Source organism: Delphinus delphis, chromosome 15 (genome assembly GCF_949987515.2).
Source record: "Delphinus delphis chromosome 15, mDelDel1.2, whole genome shotgun sequence".
NCBI classification, from domain to species: Eukaryota; Metazoa; Chordata; class Mammalia; order Artiodactyla; family Delphinidae; genus Delphinus; species Delphinus delphis.
In genome coordinates, this window is record NC_082697.1 from 25672411 (window position 1) to 25697977 (window position 25567).

General features: G+C 52.9%; 1 protein-coding gene and 1 pseudogene across 1 annotated transcript; one reads left to right on the forward strand and one right to left on the reverse strand.

Annotated features, from left to right (window-relative positions):
- Nucleotides 1-9574: 9574 nt before the first annotated feature.
- LOC132438528 (ubiquitin-fold modifier 1 pseudogene) lies at nucleotides 9575-10979 on the reverse strand (annotated as a pseudogene).
- A 10313-nt stretch (nucleotides 10980-21292) lies between these two features.
- Nucleotides 21293-21653, forward strand: LOC132438529 (uncharacterized protein C20orf203). The gene is given in 4 exon segments (XM_060032751.1): nucleotides 21293-21367; nucleotides 21369-21410; nucleotides 21412-21540; nucleotides 21543-21653. Coding segments are annotated over 4 exon segments (357 nt in total).
- The last annotated feature ends 3914 nt before the right edge of the window (nucleotides 21654-25567 follow it).

Below are 25567 nucleotides of genomic sequence, written 5' to 3' on the forward strand. Positions count from 1 at the left end.
GGCTACTGACTGCAGGCAGTGGGGGCGGAGGGAAGCAGGCAGCCTCTGGAGGGCAGAGGAAATCTAGCTGCTGAGAAGCATCTGGGTCACCGTCTCCTCCTCCCAGGCTTGTCTGCAGGCCGAGTCAGGCTTGCCCCCTGGTCCTGGTCTTTGTGTCACACCCCAGGAAGAGGCCCCACCCTGCTAGCCCAGAGTGGGCAGAGTAGCAAGGGTGGCCGGTGATGCTGGAAATAAGATGGAACCAGTTGGCAGGTTTAAACACATTGGTGGCTGGATGCCCTGTCGCTGTTACCTTGGGGGAACCAACGTGCCAGCTTCCTCCTTCCAGACCTACCCTTACTGCCTGGGGGCCCGTGGGCAAGTCGCTCACCCCTCCTTGCCTCGGTTTCCTCATCTCTGAAATGGGGGCAGTGGCTATTCTGGGGCTGTGGGAGGAGTACATGGAGCCAAGTGTGTGTTCTTGGCGCCCATGGTGAGCCGGTTGGTGACAGCCATCGCTGCTGGGGTAGCTGTTGTTGTGGCAGGCGTGACACCTCGCCCAGTCCCCCTCTTGCTGCTCTGGAATGGAGACAACCACCTCCCTCGTCCCCCCCACCCACCGACAGTGTCCTGACGGGTCTTCTGTCTGAGCACCTGAACTGTACGTGCTTCTTTCTACGTCTGTCTCCTAGATGGTGCAGTCCTAGAATTCTGGGGCTGTGCACTCCACAGCCGACACCCATTCTTGTTGGTGGACTTTTTTTTTTTTTTAAAGAGACAGGTGAATATATGATCTAATTTTTTTTTTTAATTTTATTTATTTATTTATTTTTGACTGTGTTGGGTCTTCGTTTCTGTGCGGAGGGCTTTCTCTAGTTGCGGCGAGCGGGGGCCACTCTTCATCGCGGTGCGCGGGCCTCTCACTGTCGCGGCATCCCTTGTTGAGGAGCACAGGCTCCAGACGCGCAGGCTCAGTAGTTGTGGCTCACGGGCCTAGTTGCTCCGCGGAGTGTGGGATCTTCCCAGACCAGGGCTTGAACCCGTGTGCCCTGCATCGGCAAGCGGATTCTCAACCACTGTGCCACCAGGGAAGCCCCTGGATGGACATTTTGACAGTCTCAGCAGGGGGAGGACAGGAGGCAGGGCTCGTCCAGCTGGGACTCCTCTGCACTGCCCCCTCTACCTGGGTTCTTCTTCCAGGTGGTGTGGCCACTTCATAAACCCTGTAGCACCAGGAGAAGCAGAATGTTGGCCTTGGGAAGGAGCCGAGCCGGGCTGGCCGGGGCTGCAGCTCATGCAGTTCCTCTTCCTTTCACACCTGCCACATCCTGAGCCGTGGTTTCTGTTCCTTTGTGAGAGCTGATAAACCTGTGAGCCACTCCCATCGCACCTCCCCCAGCCTAGCTTTGTAGAAGGCCCCAAACCTCGGAGGTGCCTGGTATGTGGTTGCTGGATACCTGCTCATGGGGTGGGGTTTTCTTCCCCAGGCACCAACAGGGTAGAGAGGAGAGCCGGTTAAGTAACAGCCCCCACATCACCGAAGACATCCTGAAATGCAGCTCTGCCGGCTTCCGCCCTTGAGGTGTGAAGTACTGGGCTTACAGGGACACAGATCAGAGGTGAAATCAGGGTGAGGAGCTGGGTTCAGAACTCTTTGGGGGCGCACAATGCTCTCAGTGCCTCCAAGCCCCCGCACCTTGGTGACAGCTCTAATCAGCAGGTAGCCGTGAGGGCCAGGACAGACCGTGGGTACAGGTGCAGCTGCTGCATGGCTGACTCTGCCTGTTGGGCTGCACTTGGGAGCCTCCTGTGTGGCCTAGGGTGGTGTCAGGACAGCCTGTATACTCTCTGAGCCCCTGCTGTTCTGCAGGCATCCTGGAGATGCCAAGATCCAATCCAACCAACGCTCCTGGGCATCTGCTACACAGCAGGCACTGGTCCTCTGAGGTGGCTGGTGCAGCCCTGTCCTGGGAAACCCCAGGGTGGACACAGGACCCGACGCAGGTGATTCAGAACGGTTTGAAGAGAGGGTTGGGTACCTTGAGTGGGGACAGCCAACTAGCCACAGGGCCGTGCGTGCGTCACCTGGTCCTGTGCCTCAGTTTCCCCATCTGTCAGGCCGTCCTGCACGATCCAGCCCCTGCTTCTCCTGTTGTGTCATATCTTGACAGCCTCTCCGTCGCCCCCTCTGCTGCTCTGGCCTCCTGAGGCCTCTGGGGGCCAACTCCTCCTGTTAGGCGAGTCTCAGCTCAAGTTGTCATCTCCTCCCAGGGGCCTTCCCTGACCACCCAGCCTCTGCCTCCTCCCACCCCACTGTTCTTACAACACTTGCGTCAGGTGCAACAGTATGTTTATGTGCTGCCCCTTGTCTTGTCTTTCTCTCCCTAGCCCAGAACTTGGCACCAGATAAATATTTGTTGAATGAATGTGCTCGATCCCTTGGGGCCTCCTGGAAGGTGGCAAAGGCTGGAAGGATTTTAAATGAAGCAGGAACAACAGGACCACAATTGTGTTGTTAAAGAGCCTTCCTGTCACCCCGTGAGGGGTGAGGAGAGAGGGAGCTGGGAGACCAGACTAGAGGCTGTCACTGCCTCTTTTCTCTTTGCCCCCTCCTCCTCCTCCAGGCTTCACCTCTTCCAAAATAGATCTTTTTCAGCTCAGAGCGCAGCTCCTCATGAACTGTCATTGTAAGCAGCCTGGAGGCCAGGAAAAAGATTCTTAATTCCTCCTTGAAAGACGAGCTTAATGAAAAACTACTGCACTGAGGGTAGAGAAACTGAGCTGAGAGGGGCCCGGGGAGCCTCTAGATGGGGAAAGAAGGCCCAGAGAGAGGCCCTCCCAGTGCCAGAAACGGGCCAGGAGCGGCCCTGTGCCCCCAGGGTGGGTGCCTGACGCACAGTGTGACTGAGAAGTGAGGGACGGGAAGGCGGGGACGGGGCTGCAGGAGGCACACCGAGCCTTCGGGGGAGGGGCAGGAGGAAGGCCCCTTGGGCACCTGGAAACTCAGGCGGAGTAGCTCGTGGGTGGTTGGGTCCTGTGAGGAGGCGTCCCCGCCTCCTGTTGCTGGGTGGGCAGGACTGGTCCCCAGGGCAAGCGGTGGGCCCCTCCGTTAGCTCACCTGAGACAAGCCCCTGCTCTCCCCCTCCGAGCCCAGCACCCCGGCTGGCCACGCAGTGCGGGCGGTCCCTAGCAGAGGATGTGGGGTGGGAAGGAGCCTGGGGGTTCATGACTTTATCTTAGCCCCTCGGGTAAGGGGAGGAATCCTTGCCTGGACTCCTTGGGGTGTGTGTGCGGAGTGTGGGGAAACATGGCCCACCAGGAGGGCCCCAAACCTGCAGCAGACAAAGACCAGGAGGATAAATGGCAGGCTCCCAGCAGACGGAAGCGGAAGGAGGGATTGGGTCCAGGGACATGGCATCACGAACATGCAGAGAGAGAGAGGAGGCAGCAGGAGAGGTTAGAGGGCTGAGCCCAAGGCCAGGGCTTAGCTCACTGGCTTTATTTGGGTTACCCTGGGCCCCAGGTTCTCTCCTCCGGGCCATCGTATATTTTGCGGCCTGGGCAGTGCCAACCTTGGTTTCCCCACCTGTTCACAGGAATAACAAGATCCGTAGCACCCGTTTGTCATGAAGCTCATGAAAGACATTGCACAAGTCAAGTTCTGAATTCTAACAAACTGAATTCCGACCGGGGAGCTTTGAGAGATGAAGATCTGGACAGAAATAAGCCCAGCAGAACAATATTAGAACGTAAGAGTTAAAATTGCCTGTTTTTTTTTTTTTTTTTTTTTGGTAAGGGGAGTCTTTTATGAGGAAGGGCAGAGAGGACACAAAACACGTAGATATTGTCTGTAACAAAAGCTCCCAGGGTGCGATGAAGTAAGACTGGCACGTCCTTTGAGAAGAACTGGGTTTTGTCATTTTTGTCCTTTAAGTCCAGGGGCTCTGGGCTAACCTGATCGAGCCCCTGACCCAAAGGCGCCTCCTGGTGGTCAGTTCTAAAAATACTGAAAATTCTCCCACTTGCTTTTTTCTCCCTTATTAAAACAATGTGTTGTACTTTTCTTTAGGACAAGTTCCTAGAAGCACAAGGGCTGGGTTGGTGGATGCTACTAGCATTTTGCGTGTAGGCAGGTGACATCTAAGTCTCTTTCCAAAATAGTTTGCACCAATTTGCACTCCCTTTTTGGTTCAGATAAACATGAACATCAAGATGAGACGGGATGGGGGGGGGGTCACATCACCCACAGCATTCTGTCCATAAAATGAAAGGGCTGGATTTTTTTTAAAAAAGAAACAAAAGGACTTCCCTGGGGGTCCAGTGGTTAAGACTTTGCCCTTCCACTGCCGGGTGCCTGGGTTCAGTTGGGGAACTGAGATCACGCGTGCTGCACGGTGTGGCCAATAAATAAATAAATAAAAATTAAAAAAAGAACCAAAGTAAGGAAACCAATCTTCTCTGAACAACGTGATCCCTGCTTTGTGCTCAGAGGTGGGTGAGCTGAGCCAGCAAAAGCTGGGAGAGGCTTGCCAGGCTGGGGACCTGCCCAAGGTCACACAGCCAGTGGGTCTTCCCGAGCATGTCTGATCTCCAAACCCTTGGCTGCCCCACAGCCTCACCCTCCTCCCCAGCTTCTTCATTCATTCCACCGACAAACAGTTCTTGCGTGGTTACCGGGGTCAGGCTCTCCGCACCATGTAGGGGACGCCACAGGAGCAAAAGCAGATGTGTCCCTGCGCACTTGAAGAATCTCACAAATAAACGCCTACTTGCAAACAGAGCCAAGTGGCTGGGGCAGGAGGCATGGATGAGCAGGGTGAGGGGAGCCTACAGCTGGCCAGCCTGTCTTTATTCTGAGGGCACCGAGTGACCGTGAGGGGTTTTAAGCAGGGGAGGGAGTGACTGGGTGAAAATCAAGCAGAAGGACCAGTGTGTGCTTCTGAAGCTGCCATCTGACCGTCACATGTCCCTCGGCGCCCCACCTGGGCCTCTGGGCCTGGGGGACCGCGATGGCTGCCATGTGGGGAGCGTATGGCCGTTGAGTCCACCTCCGGCAGCCAGGTCTGAAGAGCCGGCCACTTCCGCCCTCTGCTCTCCCTGTGGTTGGCTGCTGGGGCTGAGACACCTCGGGCCGGCGCGGAGGGGAGCGGATGGAGGGAGCGGGGCTGGCCCAGGAGGGGCCGGGCCTCCCAACTCCCAGCTTGTCTGTGGTTCTGAGGTCCCGGCTCAGCCTCTTCCTGCCATTCGTCCCAGCCCTGGGCCTTATGGGGAATGAATCTTTCCAGGGCTTCTCCCCACCTCCACCCCTATCCCCCGCTGCCTCTCCCCCCCCCTCCCCCAGGCTGTGAGGGGGGACAGAGGTACCCAGTCCTCGAGACAGAGGGGTCTTGGGGCTGGGCGGGCTTCTCTTAGGGGCAATCCTTCCATATGGTTTCCATTCTTCCCTTCCTAAGCCCTTCAGGTCTCCTGGGCCTGATGCCCACGTTGCCTCCCCAGGTCCAGTCAGAATCCACTTTCCACCCAACAGTGTGTGCCACGCCCCTACCCGGTGCCAGTACCAGTTAGATGGGGGTGGGGACAGAGGGGTGGGATGCATCCTGCCCTCCGCAGCTCACAGCCCGGTGGGAAGATGCAGAGCCAGCCCCAAATAAGTGAGAGAAGCATTCTTCTAGAACTGTGTGTGCAAAGTGCTGTGGGCTTGAAGGAAGAAGGTGGGGGCGGCGCGGGGCACTGGTCAGAGGAGGAAGCGTCCATGGCTTCCTCCCCTGGACTTCCAGACGCAAGGTCTAGTGTGATGAGAAATGGGCAGGGGCAGGGGGCAGGGGCGAGCAGAAAGCAAGACACACACACACACACACACACACACACACACACACACACACACACACACACACACACACACACACACTGTGGTCTGTTTCCCTCACAAAACTAAAGCTATTTAATTTGAAGGACTATTCTTTATTCTGAGATGATAGCTTTCCTGTTTTTTGATGTTCTGATGTCCTTTCCAGAAGGTACTTTGTTTGTTTTTTTATTGTGGTTAAAGAGGACATAACATGAGTTCCACTCCCATAACAAAATGTTAAGTGTATGACACAGTATTGTGAGCTAGATGCCCAGCGCTGTACAGCAGATCCCTAGAACTTATTCCTCTTGCATAACTGAAACTCTACCCCCATTGAATAGCAACTCCCCACCTCCTCCTCCCCCCAGCCCTTGGCAACCACCCTTCTACTTTCTGTTTCTATGAATTTAACTGTTCTAGATACCTCATATAAGTGGAATCATGCAGGATTTGTCCTTCTGTGACTGGCCAGTTTCACTTAGCATGTCCTCATGTTTTCATCTGTGTTGTAGCATAAGACAAGATCTTCTTCTTTTTCATGGCTGAATAACAAACATTTCATTGTATGTATATACAGCATCTTCTTTACTTTCATCCGTCCGTCAGTGGACATTTAGGTTGTTTCCAATTCCATTGCAGCGCTGCAGTCAACATGGGAATGCAAATATATTTTTGAGATCCTGATTTCAGTTCTTTTGGGTATGTACCCAGAAGTGGGGTTGCTAGATCATATGGTATTCAGTTTATTTTGAGGAACCTCCATACTGTTTTCCCTAACAGCTGCACCGTTTTACATTCCCACCAACATGCACAAGGTTTCTCTTTTATATCCTCCAACACTTGTTAATTCTTGTCTTTTTGATATTAGCCATTCTAACATGTGTGAGGTGATATCATATTGTAGTTTTTTTGTTTGTTTGTTTGTTTTTTGCGGTATGTGGGCCTCTCACTGTTGTGGCCTCTCCCATTGCAGAGCACAGGCTCCGGACGCGCAGGCTCAGCGGCCATGGCTCACGGGCCCAGCCGCTCCGCGGCATGTGGGATCTTCCCGGACCGGGGCACAAACCTGTGTCCCCTGCATCGGCAGGCGGACTCTCAACCACTGCGCCACCAGGGAAGCCCCATATTGTAGTTTTGATTTGCATTTAGCTGATGATTAAGGATGTTGAGCACCTTTTCACTTGCTTGTTGGCCGTCTCTGTGTCTTCTTTGGAGAAAAGTCTGTTCAGATCCCTTGCCCATTTTTTAATTTGGTTATTTGGGTTTTTGCTATTGAGTTGTAGGAGTTCCTTATATATTAACTTCTTATCATATATATAGTTTGCAAATTTATGGTTTGCAAATGTTTTTTCCCATTCTGTAGGTTGCCTTTTTGTTGATTGTTTCTTTTGCTGTGCAGAAGCTTTTTAGTTTGATATAGACCCACTTGTCTATTTTTGCTTTTGTTGCCCGTGCTTTTGGTGTCATATCCAAGAAATCATTGCCAAGACCATTGTTATGAAACTTTTCCCCTATGTTTTCTTCTAGGAGTCTTATAGTTTCAGGTCTTACATTTCAGTCTTCAATCCATTTTGAGTTGACTTTTGTGTGGGGTGGAAGATAAGGGTCCAGTTTCATTCTTTTGCACATGGATATCCACTTTTCCCAGCGCCATTTGTTGTTTGGAAAAATAACAAATTTTCCAAAGGGCCTTGTTTGGAAAAATAACAAATTTTCAGTCCTTTGCAAGTTACCTAAAGTTTCTTTAGAAATGTTGCTGGTTTATGAAATCCTGTGAACCAGACTCTCGTAATTTTATTATAGTGACAGGTTGTTTTTTAAAAACTAGGATTTGTGGGCCAGTATACACATGGCTCTTATGAAAAGGGTGGGTCAGTCAGGAATGTTCCAGAAAATCTGAGCCATAGGGCCCATGTCCTTGGAGGCCACATCCCAGTCTGACTGGTAGTTCATTCCTTCTCCCCAGTCAGGCCGTGAGCGTTTTGGAGTTCGGAGCTCCACAGAGGAGGTGCGTGTTAACGTCTGTCCACTGCCTCGCAGCCAGGAGTGCTGAGATCAGAGAGGTGAAGCCCTTTGCCCACATCACAGAGCAGCTCAGGCAGAGGCAACCCAGCCTGGCGTCTCCCAGTTCTCGGGCCAGCGCTGTTTTGACTGCCCTGTTATCAGCATGTGTCTCTCTGCCTGCACTGTAGTCCCTTTCTCACCCTGTAGTCCAGAGTGGCTGACAAAGAGCTTTTTCCTTCCGAACTGGAAAGCCTTGATTTTGTAGAGATGGGGCTTGTACCAGCGTGGCACCTGGCACATGGGGAGAACATGGTAACTGTCTAAACGAAGGGATGGCCAGCATTTCCAATTGGGAGGCGGCTCCGTGTAAGAGCCAGAAATTAGAAAATTTAGATACTGTTTCCTGCTCTGCCGCAGGTTTACTGTTTGACACTGGGCAGGTCCCTTCCTGTCCCTCGGCCTTAGTTATCTCATCTGTTAACAAAAACAGCAACAATTATGATAGATAACATGCAATGAGTGCCTCGTATGTGTCAGGCACTGTGCTAACCACTTCCATAGGTATACACCTACTTACTCTTCCCAGTCACCCCAGAGATAGAGATTATTAATGCCTCTGGAATACAGATGAGGAAACGCTAGCCCAGGAGTGTTAAGTATCTTGTCCAAGGTCACGCAGTTTGTTAGAGGGACAGCAGGGATTGAAACGCAGGCAGGCTGGCCCCAGAGATCATCTCATCACTAGGTGATACTGAGCATCTAGAAAATTTATCTTTTCTTGCTCAGAAATGCAGTGATTCTTTGAGACACAGAAAGTGGCAGCCTTTTCAATTCTGGGCCTTTGGCAAACTGTTTCTGGTTGAGCGCCTGTAGGCTTTGTTAAATAGCAACCACGCAGATCTCTTCCTGGGAGGAAGGCAACTGTTAGGACAGGGTTACTTTGGAGGAATTTTGGCAGAGAGGAAGAAAAAAAGCAGATGGGAAGTCCTGTCTCCCTGTCTCTCTGCCTCTCCACGGTCTCTTCAGTGTCCCCTGCAGCTCCATCATGGCTGCCCTCAATGAGGCCCAGGCCGCCTTCAGCCCCGACCTGGGTGTCTGTCTGGCAACTGACCTCACTCACTTGCTCCAAAGCATTCCAAGTGGTGGCCAGAGTCAACCTGTAAAGACAGCAGTGAATCACATCACGCCCCTACTTAAAGCCCTCTCACAGCTTCCGGAAACTCCTGGAATAAATCCAAGGTGATCCCTGCCCACCTCTCTGACCTTATCTCACACCTCCTCCCCTTTGCTCACCCTCCCGTAGTCCTGTGCTGTCCTAACCAGTGGCCACTAGCCATACGGGGCTGCTGAGCCCTTGGAATACGGCCAGTCTGAACTGAGATGTGCGCATCCATGTAAAATACACACCTGATCTCGAAGCTGTAGTACAAAAAAGATGTCAAATGTCTCATTAATAATTTCTATATTGGGAATTCCCTGGCGGTCCAGTGGTTAGGACTCAGCATTTCCACTGCAGGGGGGCTGGGTTCCATCCCTGGTCAGGGAACTTAGATCCCCCGCAAGCCACATGGCATGGCCAATAATAATTTCTATATTGATTCTACATTGAAATATTAATATTTGAGATATATTGGGTTAAATAAAATATTAAAATGAAGTTCACCTATTTCTTTTCACTTTTTTTTTTTACAACAATACCAATATTTATTCTGAAAAGTAATTGTATGTTCCAAGTAGCAGATGTTAACAACTTCCAACATGATCTATAGGAGTAATTCACAGTTCTGAACTATGCTTTGGAAAAGCATTTCCAGCTGTCTGTGCAGGATTTATTCCTATCCCATCATTGGTAATAAGTGCACTTGTTGATGCAGGAATTTTACATTCTTCTGCTGCAAACTATAAGACTGTTGTGAAAGGTGTACTTTCAGGAATACTGTGTACTTTGTAAGGCAGCCTTGGGTCCAAGGTCGGTGTGATCTTAAAGGAAACTGTGGTGGAACCAGCCTGGACAGAGACCCCATGCCAACTCCCTCTTTTTATTTTTTTATTGTGGCTACTAGAAAATTGTAAATTGCATGTGTGGCTCGCATTCTATTCCTATTGGCCTGTGCTGCCCTAGCCACACTGGCTTTCCTTCAGTTCCTGGACGGTGCCAAGCTCTTCCCAGCCCCAGGCCGCAGGCCACTGCATCCCTCCTCCCGCAGCTCTTCTCCAACCCCTCTCAGTTGCCCTGCCCCCCACCCCCGCTGCACCTCCATCACACAATCACGGAGAGCCCTTCTGTTTGCATGTTTGTTATCTTTTTTCCTCCTGGATGGACTGCAGGCTCCCGAGGATCTGCTCTTGGTCCAGTACCTGGTTCCGCGTTGGCCGGGAAAGGCCTGTGGTCAGTCAGAGGCCTGGGGGAGGGAAGGATGGGAACTGGCTCACATTCCTCCGCCTGAAGCCAAGGTGTCGGTCGGGGAGGGGGCGGGGGCGGGTCTTAGGCCAGAAGGCTCCACCTGCTGTTGGCCAGGGCTTAGCAGAAGCAGCAGTAGGTAATCAGCAGCTCTGAGCGGAACACACGGGCCACAAGGGGCTTTGGGCTTTTCGTGGGGTCCTGGGAACCTGCTATTTGGGTAGAACCTGGGCTGCAGAGCCTCCCAGGCTTCATGAGAACTCGTTTGCCAGCTGGGCCGGCTGCCACTGTCTGCCAGGCCCTAGGGAAACGCCAGGGCAGCCCAGGTGGACTTGAGCTTTGCTGGGGCTCCCCAGGCTCCGTCTCGGCCCTGATGCTCACCAGCACGGTGACCTTGACAGGTCACTCAGCTCCCCTCCAAATGAGCATCAGCTCACTGCCTGGGGCCGGTGAGGACCAGAGTGAGGGACGTGTGTCTCCAGCACCGACGCGGCACCGTGTGGGAGCACACCGATGTGCAGGCCACCCCGACGTCCTTGTGACCAATCCTCCCTCCATGCCAGCAGCCACCTTTGCAGGGCGCTGGCCACGATGGGGACAGGAGCAGTGCCTGGCCTTAGTTCCTGAGCAAGCCCCACCCCCCCACCTCCCGATATGGGAGGACCACCAGGTCACCACCTCGTTCTGTGTTTTCACCCCGAGGACCCTGACTTTGGAAGGATCTGGAGGAGGCGGAGGTAGCACCATTTCTGTGAAGAAGGCGTGTGGGTTCTAATTGGCCACAAGCTCAGAGTGAGCCCACGGGTGACCTGATTGCTAAAATAGTCCAGGAGGAAGGCAGAAGCTTCCAGAACCGGGAGGGGGTGGGGTGGCCGAAAGGAAGTGAGGGCACCGTTTTGGAACTGGTCCAACTCTGCGGCCAGCTCTGGAGAGCAGGGAGCCCCCTCTCTCTGGAAACCTCCGCTGGTCCAGCCCCAGTGGGTGAGAACAGGGTGAGGCAAAAGCAGGTACCAGCCAGACGCGGGGCTGGGTGGACGCGGGTGGTGGTGAATGCTGCCTTCCGACTCTCCAGGCTTTTCCGAACACTGCTCTTGAATGGATCCAGACAGCTTTTCTAAGACAGGGCCGGTGCCCCTGGGCCTTGGCCTCTCATGTTAGAAGCAGCCCAGAGCGCTGGGGCTGGAAGGGCCCCGGAGACCAGGTGGGCCAGGAGCTCCAGTCCCACGTGGGGAAGCTGGGAGCCTGCCCGAGGCCCGCGGTGAGAAGGTGACAGAGGCCAGCTCTCCTTCAGCCCTCCCGCTGCGTGCTCAGCGGCTCCGAAGGAGGTGCGAGGAACAAAGAAGATGGCTTTTCTCATACAGTAGATAATGAATGTTTTGATTCTCAGCCCTAGAGAGGATCATCTCCCAGAGTCCCTAGCCAGGAAATTTACATACTGCAGTTGACCCTTCCAGAGGGCCTGGGGCGGGGCCTGGGCTCCAAAAGGGCAGTGTCCCCTCGCTGGTTCCTCCACCGGCAGGGATGGCTGGTGAACCCCATGATCTCCGGCCAGGCTGGGCTGGCCAGCGAGGACAGAGCCCAGCGGCCCCCAGCTTGGTGTGGAGGGAGGGGCAGGTAGGGAGGGTAAGCTTGGGCAAGAGCAACCCCTGACTCTGCTTTTTTGTTTAATGTCTAATTATAAAAGCAATTCATACTCACTGTAAAATTGGGGAACTACAGAAAGGTAGAAAGGAGAAAATGAAAGTCATCTGTCATCTCAGTGCCCAGAGATAATGCCGTCGGTATTTTGTTGTATTTCTCTCTAGTCCTGTTTTTCTGCATGGATCATACATGTGTATCTAAGTGTGTGTTTTAATTGTAATCATACTCTACAGCTGCCTTCCCTCTCCCCACCCCCATGTTACATCGTATTGTGAACACTTTCTCACAGCATTCAAATTTTCTTTAAAGTTATTTAATGGCTGTATAATATTCTATTAAGAATTTATTTAGCCATCCTCCTATTTTTTAAATTCTCCTATTTTGACTCTTTTTTTAATCAAGGGAATTTGGCAGTTTTAAAACTTCCACTTAAAAATATAAATCCAGGGCTTCCCTGGTGGCGCAGTGGTTGGGAGTCCGCCTGCCGATGTGGGGGACGCGGGTTCGTGCCCCAGTCCGGGAAGATCCCGCGGGTCGCGGAGCGGCTGGGCCTGTGAGCCGTGGCCGCTGGGCCTGCGCGCCCGGATCCTGTGCTCTGCGACAGGAGAGGCCGCGGCGGTGAGATGCCCGCGTACCGCAAAAAAAAAAAAATATATATATATATATAAATCCAGCTTTTCGGCTGCCGAGCTGGAGCCGTTTTGGGGCATCCTGTCTGCTATTCATTCTGAGAGGGGCCCCTCGGTTTAACATCTCCAGGTGACGACAAAGGTCGAGCATTTGGAAGAAACAAAAAATAAACCCCAGCACCCCACCGGGGAGGCTGAGGAAGAGAGTTTTCATGCTGTGCCCCTGCTGGAGTGCCGTTCACATCACCAGTGCAGTGTGTGGATGTGCCCATCCTCTGGGCAGCGTCCTGCGGTGCGAGCTGGAAGAAAGGGTTGGGCCGTTCGCCGTTCACACTCTGCTTGGGATGAGTTGACGTGTGATCTTGGGCAAGTCCTCTCACAGCTCCGTTTCGCCCTCCCTAGGCTGTAATGTGGACCTGATGCTAGAGTGGCTAGAATCGAATGCCATAACGCTGCCTCTGACCCAGTATTGCCTCACTGGGGAGCAAAGGAACAAAGGCCTGGTAGGGCCTGGGTGGCCTCAGCAAGTGACCTTTGCCCTGTAAGAGCCGTGGAGCCCTTCCCAGCTCTGAGATTCTCTGCCGTGTCCCCAGCCCCAGGAGTCTGTGGCTACACCCTGAATGGCTGGCCCTCGGCCTTCCAGTTGTCCAGACTGGATAACTCCAGACCCCTTTGAATATCTCTGGCTTCCCAGGGCACTGATTCGTCCCTAGCAAGGCACTCATAGGGTTTCCTGTCCTTCCCGGATCCCTGCTCAGCAGCCCGGAACCAGGCCCCAATATGACTCATGGAGAACCCTTAGGTCTGCTGCAACCCCCAGCCCTTTCTGAGAAATTTCCTGTTGCATTCAGGGCTCAGGGGTCATGCAAGCAGGGTTTCTGGAGGCTCACGGCTGGACACCTCTAGAATGTACGCCTCAGGAGGGCAGGAGCCTTGTGCCTCGCACTCACTTGGTGCCCTCAGTGCCCAGCGCTGGTCCTGGCCTACAGTAGACCCTCGGTAAATACTAGCCACCAAGGCCAGTAGGGGCCTCTGACTGCCTCAGTTCTCCTTCCCATCCTGCCCTGCTAGGCCGTGAGCTCTGGGAGAGCAGAGATCAGCCAGGTTTACCTGAGTCCTCAATGCTCAGCAAAAACACTGGCATGTGGAGACGGTTGGATCAATGAGCAAATTATGTCCTGAGAGAGTCAGAGCTCACGATACAGGCCCTCCCTTACTCCCCACCTCCCCTCCACGTGGGTCTCTTCCCTCCCACCGAAGGGTCCTGAATGGTCCCTTCCTCTGTCCCTCCTTGGTGGAAACTGAGGCTTCCTGGCTCTGTGACTTTGGACAAGTCACTCAACCTCTCTGAGCCTCCATTGCCTTTCCTGAAAGTGTGGTGAGGCTTTGGTGGTCAGCGCAGTTGGTGCCCAGCAAGCAAGTGGTGGGCACTCGAGAAGCGGCCCCTCTTGTTGGCGGTGGCCTGGCCTCTGTAGGTGGTGTGAACCCCCCGACGTGAGCTGGCTGACTGTTGACTGATGGAGGTGCAGGGGACGATCTTGGGCTGAGGCCACGGAGGGTTCTGGATCCCATGAGACCTGGCGGCTGTCCCAGGCACTTCGCCCTTGGCTCTGTCATTGGGTGTCCTTTCTCCTGCTGGGAAGGCACACACTGTGGCTGGGGAGCTCGGCCAGGAGGGGGCCCAGCTCCTCTGGAGAGCTGCTCTCTTGTCTCCCCGCAGTAGGAAAGGGGCTGGCCATACTGCCTCCGCGGGCTCCCACGCCAGCTGCCCCATGCAGGGCAGGATGGAAGCCCCGGGCCCCCTCGGCCTGTCACTCAACTCTCTGGGCCTCCAGACTTTAAAATGGGGTGAAATACAGTCGGACGGAAGATTTACAGGCCTGCTGAAAGCAGCAAATGAGAGGGTGTCTCTGAGAGCACTTTGGCCGCTGTCACGTACACTCCTGAGGTTATAGTACAATCACTAGCTTGACTAGGAGCCAGTCCTCAGGGGTGGGAACACGCCCACCGCCCCTCAAAGCTGGAAGAGGCCGCCTGGCCCTGCTGCAGTTGCTGTGGGGCGTGGGGAGCTGACCACCTCCCTCAGCTTCAGCGTCCTCCTCTGCCAAATGAGGGCAGCCCCCTCCCAGTGTTCCTGCGAGGAGTCACTGAGGCCCTGCACGCGAGGGGTCTGGCTGAATCCAGCCTCAGAGATAGTGACTGCTCCAGGGGCCTCCCCGACCTCACTTTGCCCACCTGTAATATGAAGATGATGATTCCCCCACATCCTTCAGGTCATTCAGAGGACTCAGTAAAACGAACCACAAAACCCACCTAGCGTGAGTGCCCGGCATGTAGAAAGTGCTCATTTAGCTATTATTATGCGGTTTTTGCTGGTGGTAGCAAAGCCAGCCAGGGTGAGAAGCTGCCCCCCGCCTCACCCCTGCCTCGCCTGCCCTCCGCCTGGGCTTCTCGTTCTCGGCCCAGGATAGGAGACTTGGACAGATGGGAGCAGAGTGACCTCCATCGAGCTCGCCAGGTCAAACTGCGTTCCCAGCATCTTTGGAGCACGAGGCCAGCGGGACGGCTGTGCAGCAGCTGCCGCCAGCAGCCCGAAGGGGGCCGAGTCTCCCGGCTGGGCCTTGGGGTCTTGGCTAGGCCTGGGCACTGAGCAGGCAATGAACCCTGGTCTTCTCCTGCACAGATCCCTGTGCCATCTCCCAGCTGCTCCAAGGCCATCACAATCTACCTTTCTGCTCACACGATGCCAGAGCTCCAAGGGTATGCCCAAGACACAGCAAAGAGCTTTATTTTTTTCTGGTTGTGAAAGTAATTCTTGTTCACTGCAGAAAAAAATAGAAAATTAGAAAAATACAAATTAAGAGCACCCCAAATTTCCAACTTCCAAGTGTTTTTCTGTGTATACACATATAGATATAGACTGTTTTGGAGAATAGAATCCTTTGATACTTGCTTTTAAAAAAATTGGAATGAGTATACTTTATTTTTAAAATCTTTTTATTGTAAAATATGACACATACAGAAAGACCACGTAAAATGATTGCTCAGCTCGACATATTATAAGGCAAACACCCTTGGACCCACTGCCCAGGTGAAGAACTCTGCCAGCCCCCCCCCAGAAGCCGTCAGTGTGCCCCATCTTAGTCACACTCCCTACCTCCCCACAAAAGTTTCCATTATCTGGATTTTTAAGATAATCACTTTCTGGCTCGTTATCACTCAAGTGTGCATCCCTAGATGCTATAATTTTGTCTTTTAAAAAACCTCTCTTTTATGTCCCTCTAATCCACAGGTTTATTTTTGTAACTTGCTTTAAAAAAAAAACCCAAAAAACAAAAAAATTTGGCAGTGTCTCTTGGACCTTGTCCATGTGATTCTCATTTTTAAAGAGTCCATTGTTCCGTCCCAGGGATGAATATAACCGACTCATTCCCCTACTGATGGACACTTAGGTTATTCTCACACTTTTGCCATTACATACAATACTGTGATGGAAAGCTTTATGCATATGTTTTCATGTACTTGAATGATTCCTAGAAGGAATTTCTAGAAGTGGAGTCTCGGGTCCAAAGAACAGGCTCTTTTTTGAGAAATGATCCACATACCATATAATTCACCCATTTAAAGCATACAATTCATTGTTTTTTCGTATATTCTGAGTTGTGCAACCACCACCACAATCAATTTTAGAATATTTTCATCATCCCATAAAGAACCCCAAGCCCATTTTCCCCAATCCTCTCTTCCAGCCCTAGGCAACCACTGCTATAAAGGACTGTCTTCTTCTCCTTTTTTTTTTTTTCCTTTGTTTGTTTTGGTCATGCCATGCAGTTTGTGGGATCTTAATTCCCCGACCAGGGATTGAACCCGAGCCCTCAGCACTGAAAGCACAGAGTCCTAACCACTGGACTGCCAGGGAATTCCCTATAAAAGACAATCTTGGGACTTCCTCGGTGGAGCAGTGGTTAAGAATCCACCTGCCAATGCAGGGGACATGGGTTCAAGCCCTGGTCCGGGAAGATCCCACATACCATGGAGCAAGTAAGCCCGTGAGCGTCAACTATTGAGCCTGTGCTCTAGAGCCTGCGAGCCACAACTACTGAAGCCCGTGCACCCAGAGCCTGTGCCCTGCAGCAAGAGAAGCCACCGCAATGAGAAGCCTGCACACCGCAACGAAGAGTAGACCCCGCTCGCTGCAACTAGAGAAAGCCCATGCGTAGCAATGAAGACCCAACGCAGCCATAAAAAAATAAATAAATATATATATATATTTTTAAAAAGGGCTATCTTCTTTCTGTCTCTATGGATTTGTTTATTCTGGACATTTCATATAAATGAAGTCAAACAGTGTGTGACTTTTGTGACTGACTTTCCATTAGCTTAATGTTTTCAAGATTTATCCATGTCATAGCATGCCTCAGTACTTTATTCCTTTTTATCGCTGAATAATATTCCATTGCATGATTAAACCACACTTTGTTTATCTATTCATCAGTCTGTGGACATTTGGGTTGTTTCTGCTTTTAGCTTTTATGAATGTGAACGTTCATGTAAGTTTTTGTGCAAATGTATGTTTTCATTTCTCTTTGATATATATCTCCTAGGCATGGGATTGCTGGGTCATATGCTAATTCTGTTTAACCTTTTGAGGAACTGCCAGACGGTTTTCCAAAGTGGCTGCATCATTTTAAATTCCTACCAGTAGTGTGTGAGGGTTCTGATTTCTCCACATCCTTGTCAACACTTGTTATTATCTGTTGTTGTTGTTTTTTTAATAGGAAACCTAGTGGTTGCGAAGTGGTATCTTGTGGGTTTAATTGGCATTTCCCTGATGGCTAATGATATTCAGCATCTTTCATGAGCTTCTGGGCCATTTGTATATCTTCTTTGGATCAGTGTCTACTTAGATCATTTGCCCATTTTTAAATTAGTGTATTTGTCTTTTATTATTGAGTTGTAAGAGTTCTTTATATAATCTGGTTACAATTCCTTATCAAATATATGAATTGCAAATATTTTCTCCCATTCTATGGGTTGTTTTTTTTACTTTCTTAATGATGTTCTTTGCAGCACAAAAGTTTTTGATTTTCATGATGTCCAATTTATCTATTTTTTTTTGTAAATTTTTATTTATTTATTTATTGGCTATGTGGGGTCTACGTTGTTCCGCGTGGGCTTTCTCTAGTTGTGGCGAGCAGGGGCCACTCTTCATTTTCGTGTGCGGGCTTCTCATTGTGGTGGCTTCTTTTGTTGTGGAGCACGGGCTCTAGGTGTATGGACTTCAGTAATTGTGGCACGTGGACTCAGTAGTTGTGGCTCACAAGCTCTAGAGCACAGGCTTAGTAGTTGTGGCACATGGACTTAGTTGCTCCGCGGCATGTGGGATCTTCCCGGACCAGGGCTCGAACCCGTGTCCCCTGCATTGGCAGGCGGATTCTTAACCACTGCGCCACCAGGGAAGTCCAGGTTTTTTCTTTTGTTGCTGTGCTTTTGGTGTCATATTTAAGGAACTGTTGCCTAATCCTAGGGCGTGAATATTTATGCCTGTGTTTTCTTCTAACAGTTTCATAGTTTTAACTTTTACATTTGGGTCTAAGATTCATTTTGAGTGAATTTTTGTGTGGGGTGTGAGGAAGGTGTCCAGCTTCCTTCTTTTGCATGTGGGTAACCAGTTGTCCCAGCACCATTTGTTGAAAAGACTGTCCTTTCCCCATTGAATTATCTTGGAACTTTTGTTGAAAATCAATTAACTGTAAATGTGAGGCTTTATTTATTTATTTATTTGGCTGCGTTGGGTCTTCGTTGCTGCGTGTGTGCTTTTTCTCTAGTTGCGGCGAGCGGAGGCTACTCTTCATTGTGGTGCGTGGGCTTCTCATTGCGGTGGCTTCTCATTGCGGTGGCTTCTCTTGTTGCAGAGTACGGGCTCTCGGCGTGCGGGCTTCAGTAGTTGTGGCACGTAGGCTCAGTAGTTGTGGCTCACGGGCTCTAGAGTGCAGGCTCAGTAGTTGTGGCGCATGGGTTTAGTTGCTCCACAGCATGTGGGATCTTCCCGGACCAGGGCTCGAACCCATGTCCCCTGCATTGGCAGGCGGATTCTTAACCATTGTGCCACCAGGGAAGCCCTTAATTACGTTTTTGAAGTGTTCATTGCAAATGCATAGAGATGCAATTGAGTTTTGTATATTCAGCTTGTATCCCACAACCTTGTAGGAATCGTTTATTAGTTCTAATATTTTTTGGTGGATTCTTCAGAATTTTGTATATACATTAGTCATCTACAAATAGTTTTACTTCTTCCTTTGCAATCTGGATGCCTTTCTTTTCTTGCCTTAGTGCCCTGGCTGGAACCTCCAGTACAATGTTGGACAGAAATGGTGAGAGTGTACGTTCTTCTCTTGTTCTTGATCTCAGGGGGAAAGCACCCAGTCTTTCACCATTAAATGCAATACTCACTGTAGCAAGGCTCATTTTAGGATTTTCTGGAAGGTTGGCTTGTTACAGCCTCACTACTAGTGTGTATGAATGGGACCCCAGTCTCCTTGCCAACACAATGGCCCCGGGTTTAGAGGTGAGGACCCTAAGGCCAGGGAAGGGAAGTGTTGCCTGCCTCATGACACAGCTGCTCAGCCGCCTTCCATCCAGCTGTCCACAGTTACTGGGGAGTCAGCCTCCTGGACACTCAACCTTCCCTCCCCTAGTAGGGATGCCTTGAGACCCACCAAGGGCAGCCACGGCTACAGAGGGAGGCCTGGGTTCTGTTCTTGGCTTGACCACTAAATTGCTGAATGATCCTGGGCATGTTGCTCCATTCCCCCTTCCCTGGGCCTCAGTGTTTCCATCTTTGCAGTGGGAGAGGTGGTCCACTCTAACGTCCTCCAGCTCTGACCACTCACCCTTAAACCCTCAGCTGCTTCTGCCACTGCCCGGAAGGACCACCAGAGGGCGCCCCAGACCAGCATTTAGCCCAGCTCTGGTGCAGGGGGCCCTAGGGAGGCTGAGAGGCAGGGCGTGTTTTCCAGGAGCCACTAGCTTTGCTTACACAGACTTCCTGGTGGCTAGACCTACTCAAGCCATCTCTCCATTCCTATGAGCACTGATCTCTGAGAAGGGAGGATGGAGACATCACCCCCAAGGCCAGTGACCTTGCACTCATCCCTGTCTGCTTTGGGTTGGCTGCATAAGGCCCAGGCGCCCCAGTGTCAGGGCCAACAGCCTTGAGTTTCTCAGCCTCAAAAGGTTTCCACTGTCACTAGGCCTCTTACGGCTGAGGCACCCTTCCCCCACCACGTTACCCGGCAGTACAAAGCCCCTATCCTGGACAGTGCCTGGCTGCCTAGAAGGGACACGTCACAGCCCATTTTGCATATGGATGGATTCACGATGGGGGCCCTGGACTGCGTAGTCTTGGAAACCACAACATCCAGGACCCCCAGATACCTCACGTGACAGACCCCAGAACCACAGAAATAGGCACCACAGACCTCAGGGACCACCCTGCACTTCCCAGAGCAGAGTATCTCACCTCCTTTCTGAAGGATTCTCCTGGGAGCACCAGAGGGGCTCTATCAGGCCCTCTGAGACTCCCCTAATGCTGATTTCACCCTCCAAACAGAAGCAGAACCTTTGCTTTGCAAATCAAGCCCCAAGACAAAGCAGCATCTCCCAGCCTGTTCCCCGGAGGGATGCCGCAGCCCCCGCCCGCCCGGATGCCTGCAACTTGCCTTGCATTCCATTACTTGTGTATGTTTTTTCTCTCCCCTTCCAGACTGGGCCCCCTTGAAGGCAGAGTGACTCTCCCATGCTCCTCACTTCCCTCTGTGGCAGCTGGTTCAGGACTGGACATCCAGTAGGAGCTCAGCAGATGTCACCACGGGAGTCCCTATCCCATCCTGTCCTCCCACTCAAGGACTGGGGCTGCCTCTGCCCCTCACTTAGCTGTGTGGCTTTGGGCCACTTGCTGAGCCTCTCTGAGCTTCCACTCTGTTTTCTTCTTTGCTGCTCTCCTTCCCTCAGAAGATTGCCAGGGTCAGAGAGAGTGTGAGAGCCGGGGAGTGAAGGGTGGCGTGCTCTCCGCATGTCACGGGCGGTTGTCCTCAGGGCGCAGGGCTGCACGCGGAGGCCACATTGATGAGAGGCAGGCGCCAGGCCGCACCCTCCCGAGTGCCCCAGTTTTCAAATAACAATGGCAGACATTTCCTGGGCCTGTTCCATGGGCCAGACACTGTGCTAAGTATCTCACCCAGATTCTCTCTCTTGATCCCCTCTGTGACCCTTCGAGTAGGCAGCGTGACCATCCCCAGCTTTGCAGACAGGGAAACTGAGGCAGGCAGCAATTAGCTACGTTGCCTGAGGTCACACACTTGGCCAGTGCTGGGTCTGGGACTTGGACCCTGGTGTCTGGCCTCTGGAGCCCGTGTTCTTAGCTACTGAGCCTGTTCGCTGAAGCCGACACGGGGCAGGGATGGGCAGCCCTGGGGTCTTTCTGTCCACTCTATAGGAATCCTCAGGGGTCAGAGATCATTTGTTCTGACCTTCCTGTTTCGGGACTGGAGCACTGAGGCCAGAAAGGAGAGCCTCCCTCAGTCTCTCTCACACACCAGGGCATCTGAGGGCAAAGCAGGACCCTGGCAGAAACTGGGTGACGCCTAAGCCCATGAGTCTCAGAATCTATGATTCTAAAAATTATCCTGGGGCCTCGTTCCCAACAGCCAGCCTCTTGTGGTTGGACTCGTTTGCCCAACTTTGGGGTCTTGGCGGGGGGTGATGGGGAGTACTCAGAGGCTCAGAATGATGCCCACCCACCAGCCAGACGCCGGGCACCAACAGGCTCCCTCTCCCCAAGGCCCAGCCCCTTATCAGGAAAGGGATTTGGGTTGGTGGGGAGGGGGAAGTCCGAGGCTGCTGGCTCTGGCAAGGTGGGTAGGAGAGATAGGGAAGTGGGGAGGGGACCACGGGGGTCCTGCTGGGAGGGCCAGAGGCCGGAAGGGATGCCCAGAGCCAGCGTGGGGGCGTGGGGTTTGCCAAGCGCTGTCCTTGCTGGCCCGGCCCTGCGACATGGTTCCAGGGCTGCTTCTGCCTTCCATCCTTGCCGGCACATTTAATTAGCAAGCAGCAGCCTCTCCCTGATTCATCACAGTCACTGTTTAATTAGCCGCACACAAGGCGCCCCTACCCCCCAGCTCTGGGTTGAGCAGCCTGCCTCTCTCACAGAGGCTGCCACCACCTCATGGTGTCCCCTGTCACCCCCCCCATACTTATTCTGCTCCCCAGAATGGGGGATGGGGCGGGCACGCCTGGCTGAAACCTCAAGGAGATTCTGGGCACCGAGGCTTGTATTGAAGGCATCCAGCAAACGTTATTAGGGCCTCGAGCCTGCGCCAGGCTGGCGCTGGGCGGAACCCAGGCTGGACGGGGGTGGCCGCCTCAGTCCTGTGCGCCTGCTGGGGCCGGCTTTTCCCTTTGGGAGGTGTTGCTCCCACCCCACATCCGGAAAGGGACGGCCATTTCTTCCTGTTCCTCCCTGTCCCAGAGCCCAGCAGGCTCCCCCGAGAAGGCTGCATCTTCCGGGATGGAGAGGGTCCATCCTCCAACCCCACCTCCCCCAGGCGCAGATCCCGGAGGCCCAGGCCACGGGCAAAGGGCAGTGGTGGGGGAGTCTCAGCTGCGCTCTGCGTCTGCAAGGGCCCTGGGGGCCGGGGGCCCACGAGTGAGCCCACAGGCTGTGGCTGAACCGGGCACTCTGTTTCCTTGAAGCAGGGCGGGGCTGGGAGCCCTGGGAGCGACACCCCACACCCTTCCTGCAGAGCCGGGGCAGCTGCCGCCTCGGGGCAGCCAGCTGGAGGCAGGAGGCTCAGGTTCCAGCCCAGCCCTGCTCTCTGGTCCATCTGTGGCTTCAGGCAAATCAGCCACACTGGGGCCTCAGCATCCTGGCCGGCCGCACAAGGGTGCCGACCCCCAGCTCCGACGTGGACTAAGGACTCGGAAGGATGGGCATTTATTCCGGTTCCTGAGGGAAGGGCCAGAGCCTGTCTGCCCTGGTACTCTCCATCTGTGTGGTCACCAAGCTGCACTGGCCTCAGTTTCCCCACAAGTAGCCGCTACCTCATGGGTTGTCATGAGGATTAAATGATTTACCATGTTTAGTGCACGCAGGACAGAGGGAGTCCTCAGTCATCATTGGCCGTTTTTGCCATTATTTCCCTTCTTTTTATCCATCAATATTTATTGCCAGGTATGAGGGAGTTGGTGGTGAGTGAGGTGACCTCCCTGCTTTCAGTTTTCCTTCCAGTGGGGGAAGCAGCTGAAAACAAGTAATAAATAAAGGAAAAGTACAATTTCACATGAATTAAGCCTGCAGTTTAGTTAATGGTAATATATCAGTGTTAATTTCTTAGTCTTGACAGATGTACCACTGTTAGGTAATGGACTGAGGTTAGGAAGACTGAGTGAAGGATATACAGGAACCCTTTGTACTATCTTTGCAACTTTTCTGTGAATTTAAAATTATTCCCTAAAAATAGTTTATTCAAAATATACAATTTGGAAAAAAAAGAAAAAGAACAAAAAGGGGAATTCCCTGGCAGTCCAGTGGGTAGGACTCCATGCTTTCACTGCAGGGGGCCTTGGTTCAATTCCTGGTTGGGGAACTAAGATCCTGCAAGCTGCGTGGGAGATGCAGCCAAAAAAAAGAAACAAAAAATACAATTTGGGGTAATGGTAAGTACCAGGAAGAAGATCAACGGGGGCGGGGGGCGCGGAGAGATAAGGGAGGGGGGGCCATTTTAGAGAGGGTGATCCTCTCAGAGGAGGTAGCATTGGGAGAAACTGAGTGGTGGGAAGATCAGGGGAAGATGGGCCAGGAGGAGGGAACAGTAGGTGCAAAGGCCTGGAGGCAGGAATTGGCTTGGGAGGTCTGCGGTCCACCTGCAGGGCTGGAGGGGGCTTCGCGGGTAGAGCTGAGCTCCGAGAAGTTGGCGGCTTTTCTTCAACATCATTTTACCCTTTTCAAAGGACAGGAGGGAGGAGGGAGACCCTGGGCTGGGCCTGTATCTGGCCCTTTCCACGAATTAGCACCTCACTTCGTCCCTACAGTCACCCTGTGGGGGAGATACCAGCATTTTCACTTACAGGTGAGACGGTGGAGGAACAGAGACTCAGCCCACGTCCCTCTCGGTAAAAGTGACAGGCCTGTGCTTGGAAGGCCAGTGCTCATGGCCCTTGAGGCTGTGCTGGGGACTTGCTGGGAGACATGGAGTGGGCTAAAAGGCAGGGCCTGCACAAGGCCTGGGTGTGGCTATGGAGGGGTAGGCCAAGCAGGAAGGGGGCACCCGAGAGATGGGGTCTCTGGCCAGCACAAGGCTGTGTGTAAGCACTAGAGAGCATCTTTGTACAATAATTTTGTAATCAACTTTGGAAATAGTAATTCTACACGTTTGTAATACAGAATTCTGAAGGTACAAAACAATATATAGAGACAAGTTAAGGTTCCCCCCCCCAGTTTCCTTCCCTCAGAGATGCCCTCGGAGACCTGTTTCTTGTGCATCTTTCCACAGCAGCACCTTGACCACAAACAACCAGCAGTCCCCGTGGGCCTGCCTGGCACCACCTGCCAGAAAGCCCTAGACGTACAGTTGTCACTTTTAATCCTCATACCAACCCTTGCTGTATATATATCAATATCTCCACTTAAAATTGGAGTAAACTGAGGCACAGAGAAGTTAAATCGCTTGCCCAGTGCCACACAGCTAACACAGGGTTTGAACTCAGGGACTCTCTAGCAACATTGTATAGATGAAGAAACTGAGGCACAGAGAGGTTGAGTAACCAACCCCAGGTGACCCAGCAAGGAGGTGGAGGAACCAGGACTCGAGTCTGGCAGTCTTTTTTTTTTTTTTTTTTTTTTTTGCGGTACACGGCCTCTCACTGTTGTGGCCTCTCCCATTGCGGAGCACAGGCTCCGGACGCGCAGGCTCAGCGGTCATGGCTCACGGGCCCAGCCGCTCTGCGGCATGCGGGATCTTCCCGGACCGGGGCACGAACCCGTGTCCCCTGCATCGGCAGGCAGACTCTCAACCACCACGCCACCAGGGAAGCCCGAGTCTGGCAGTCTTGATCCTGAACCTGCACCCCTGAGCACCGCACTGTACTGGGAGAAAGGACCCCAACTCCAGAGTCAGCCGCATCCAGGAGTGATGCCCACCACTGCTTGGCTGCCTTGCCTTGGGAAAGTCACTGTCTTCTCTGTGATCTGGCTCCCCGCTCAGGATGGAGAAAAGGAAGCCTGCCAATCAGATGGCTCAGGGCTGAGGGAGGTGGAGGGAGAGGCCTCTGTGGCGCCTGGGAGGTTGCTCTCCCCACGTGCGATGGGCGCTTCCTGTGAAGGGCAAGAGGAAGGATGTGGCCAGATAGGTGTTTCAGGGGGCCGGGAGCTTAAGGTGGGGTGTCCTTTCCCTGCAACTGTGCAGACAAAGCAGATGAGAGCCCCCCCCCCGCCCCCCGGGAGCGGGATGGGTGGTGCCCTCTCCCCTGCATCCACCCTCTACCCACCCCACAGCTGCACTGCTGACTGAGGAATTCTGGGGAGTCAGGGGAGGGAAAAGGGGTTTCCAGAGGTTTGTGCAGTGGGCCCAACACCCCAACCCAGGCTGTGTGCCAGGACCCTGCAAGGTGGGCGGGGCAGGATGCAGGGAAGGAGGCTGCAGCCAGGAGCCACAGGAATGACCAAGAGAAAAGGGGCCCAGCCCAGGTGCCGGCTCAGGCTGGGTTCCCAGGGGTGTGGTCCTCACCTCAGCAGGGTTGCCCCAGGCTGGTGGGCTGGCCTTCAGCTTAGCAGGCTCAGAAAACTGATTTTTCTACCTCTCCCCTGCCGTGCCCCAGAGATGATCAGAGGATTGGGGTCAAGACAGCCCAATTCTCCAGGACATGGACCAAAAAACCCAAAGCCAGTTTCTTCATGGACGACGTGGACCACACCATTAAGGGCCAGACTGCATTAGTCTCCCCTCCGATTCCCTTCCTCTTACCCCAGGCCTGGGGAGCCTGGGTTAATAATGAGAGGGGCCTGGG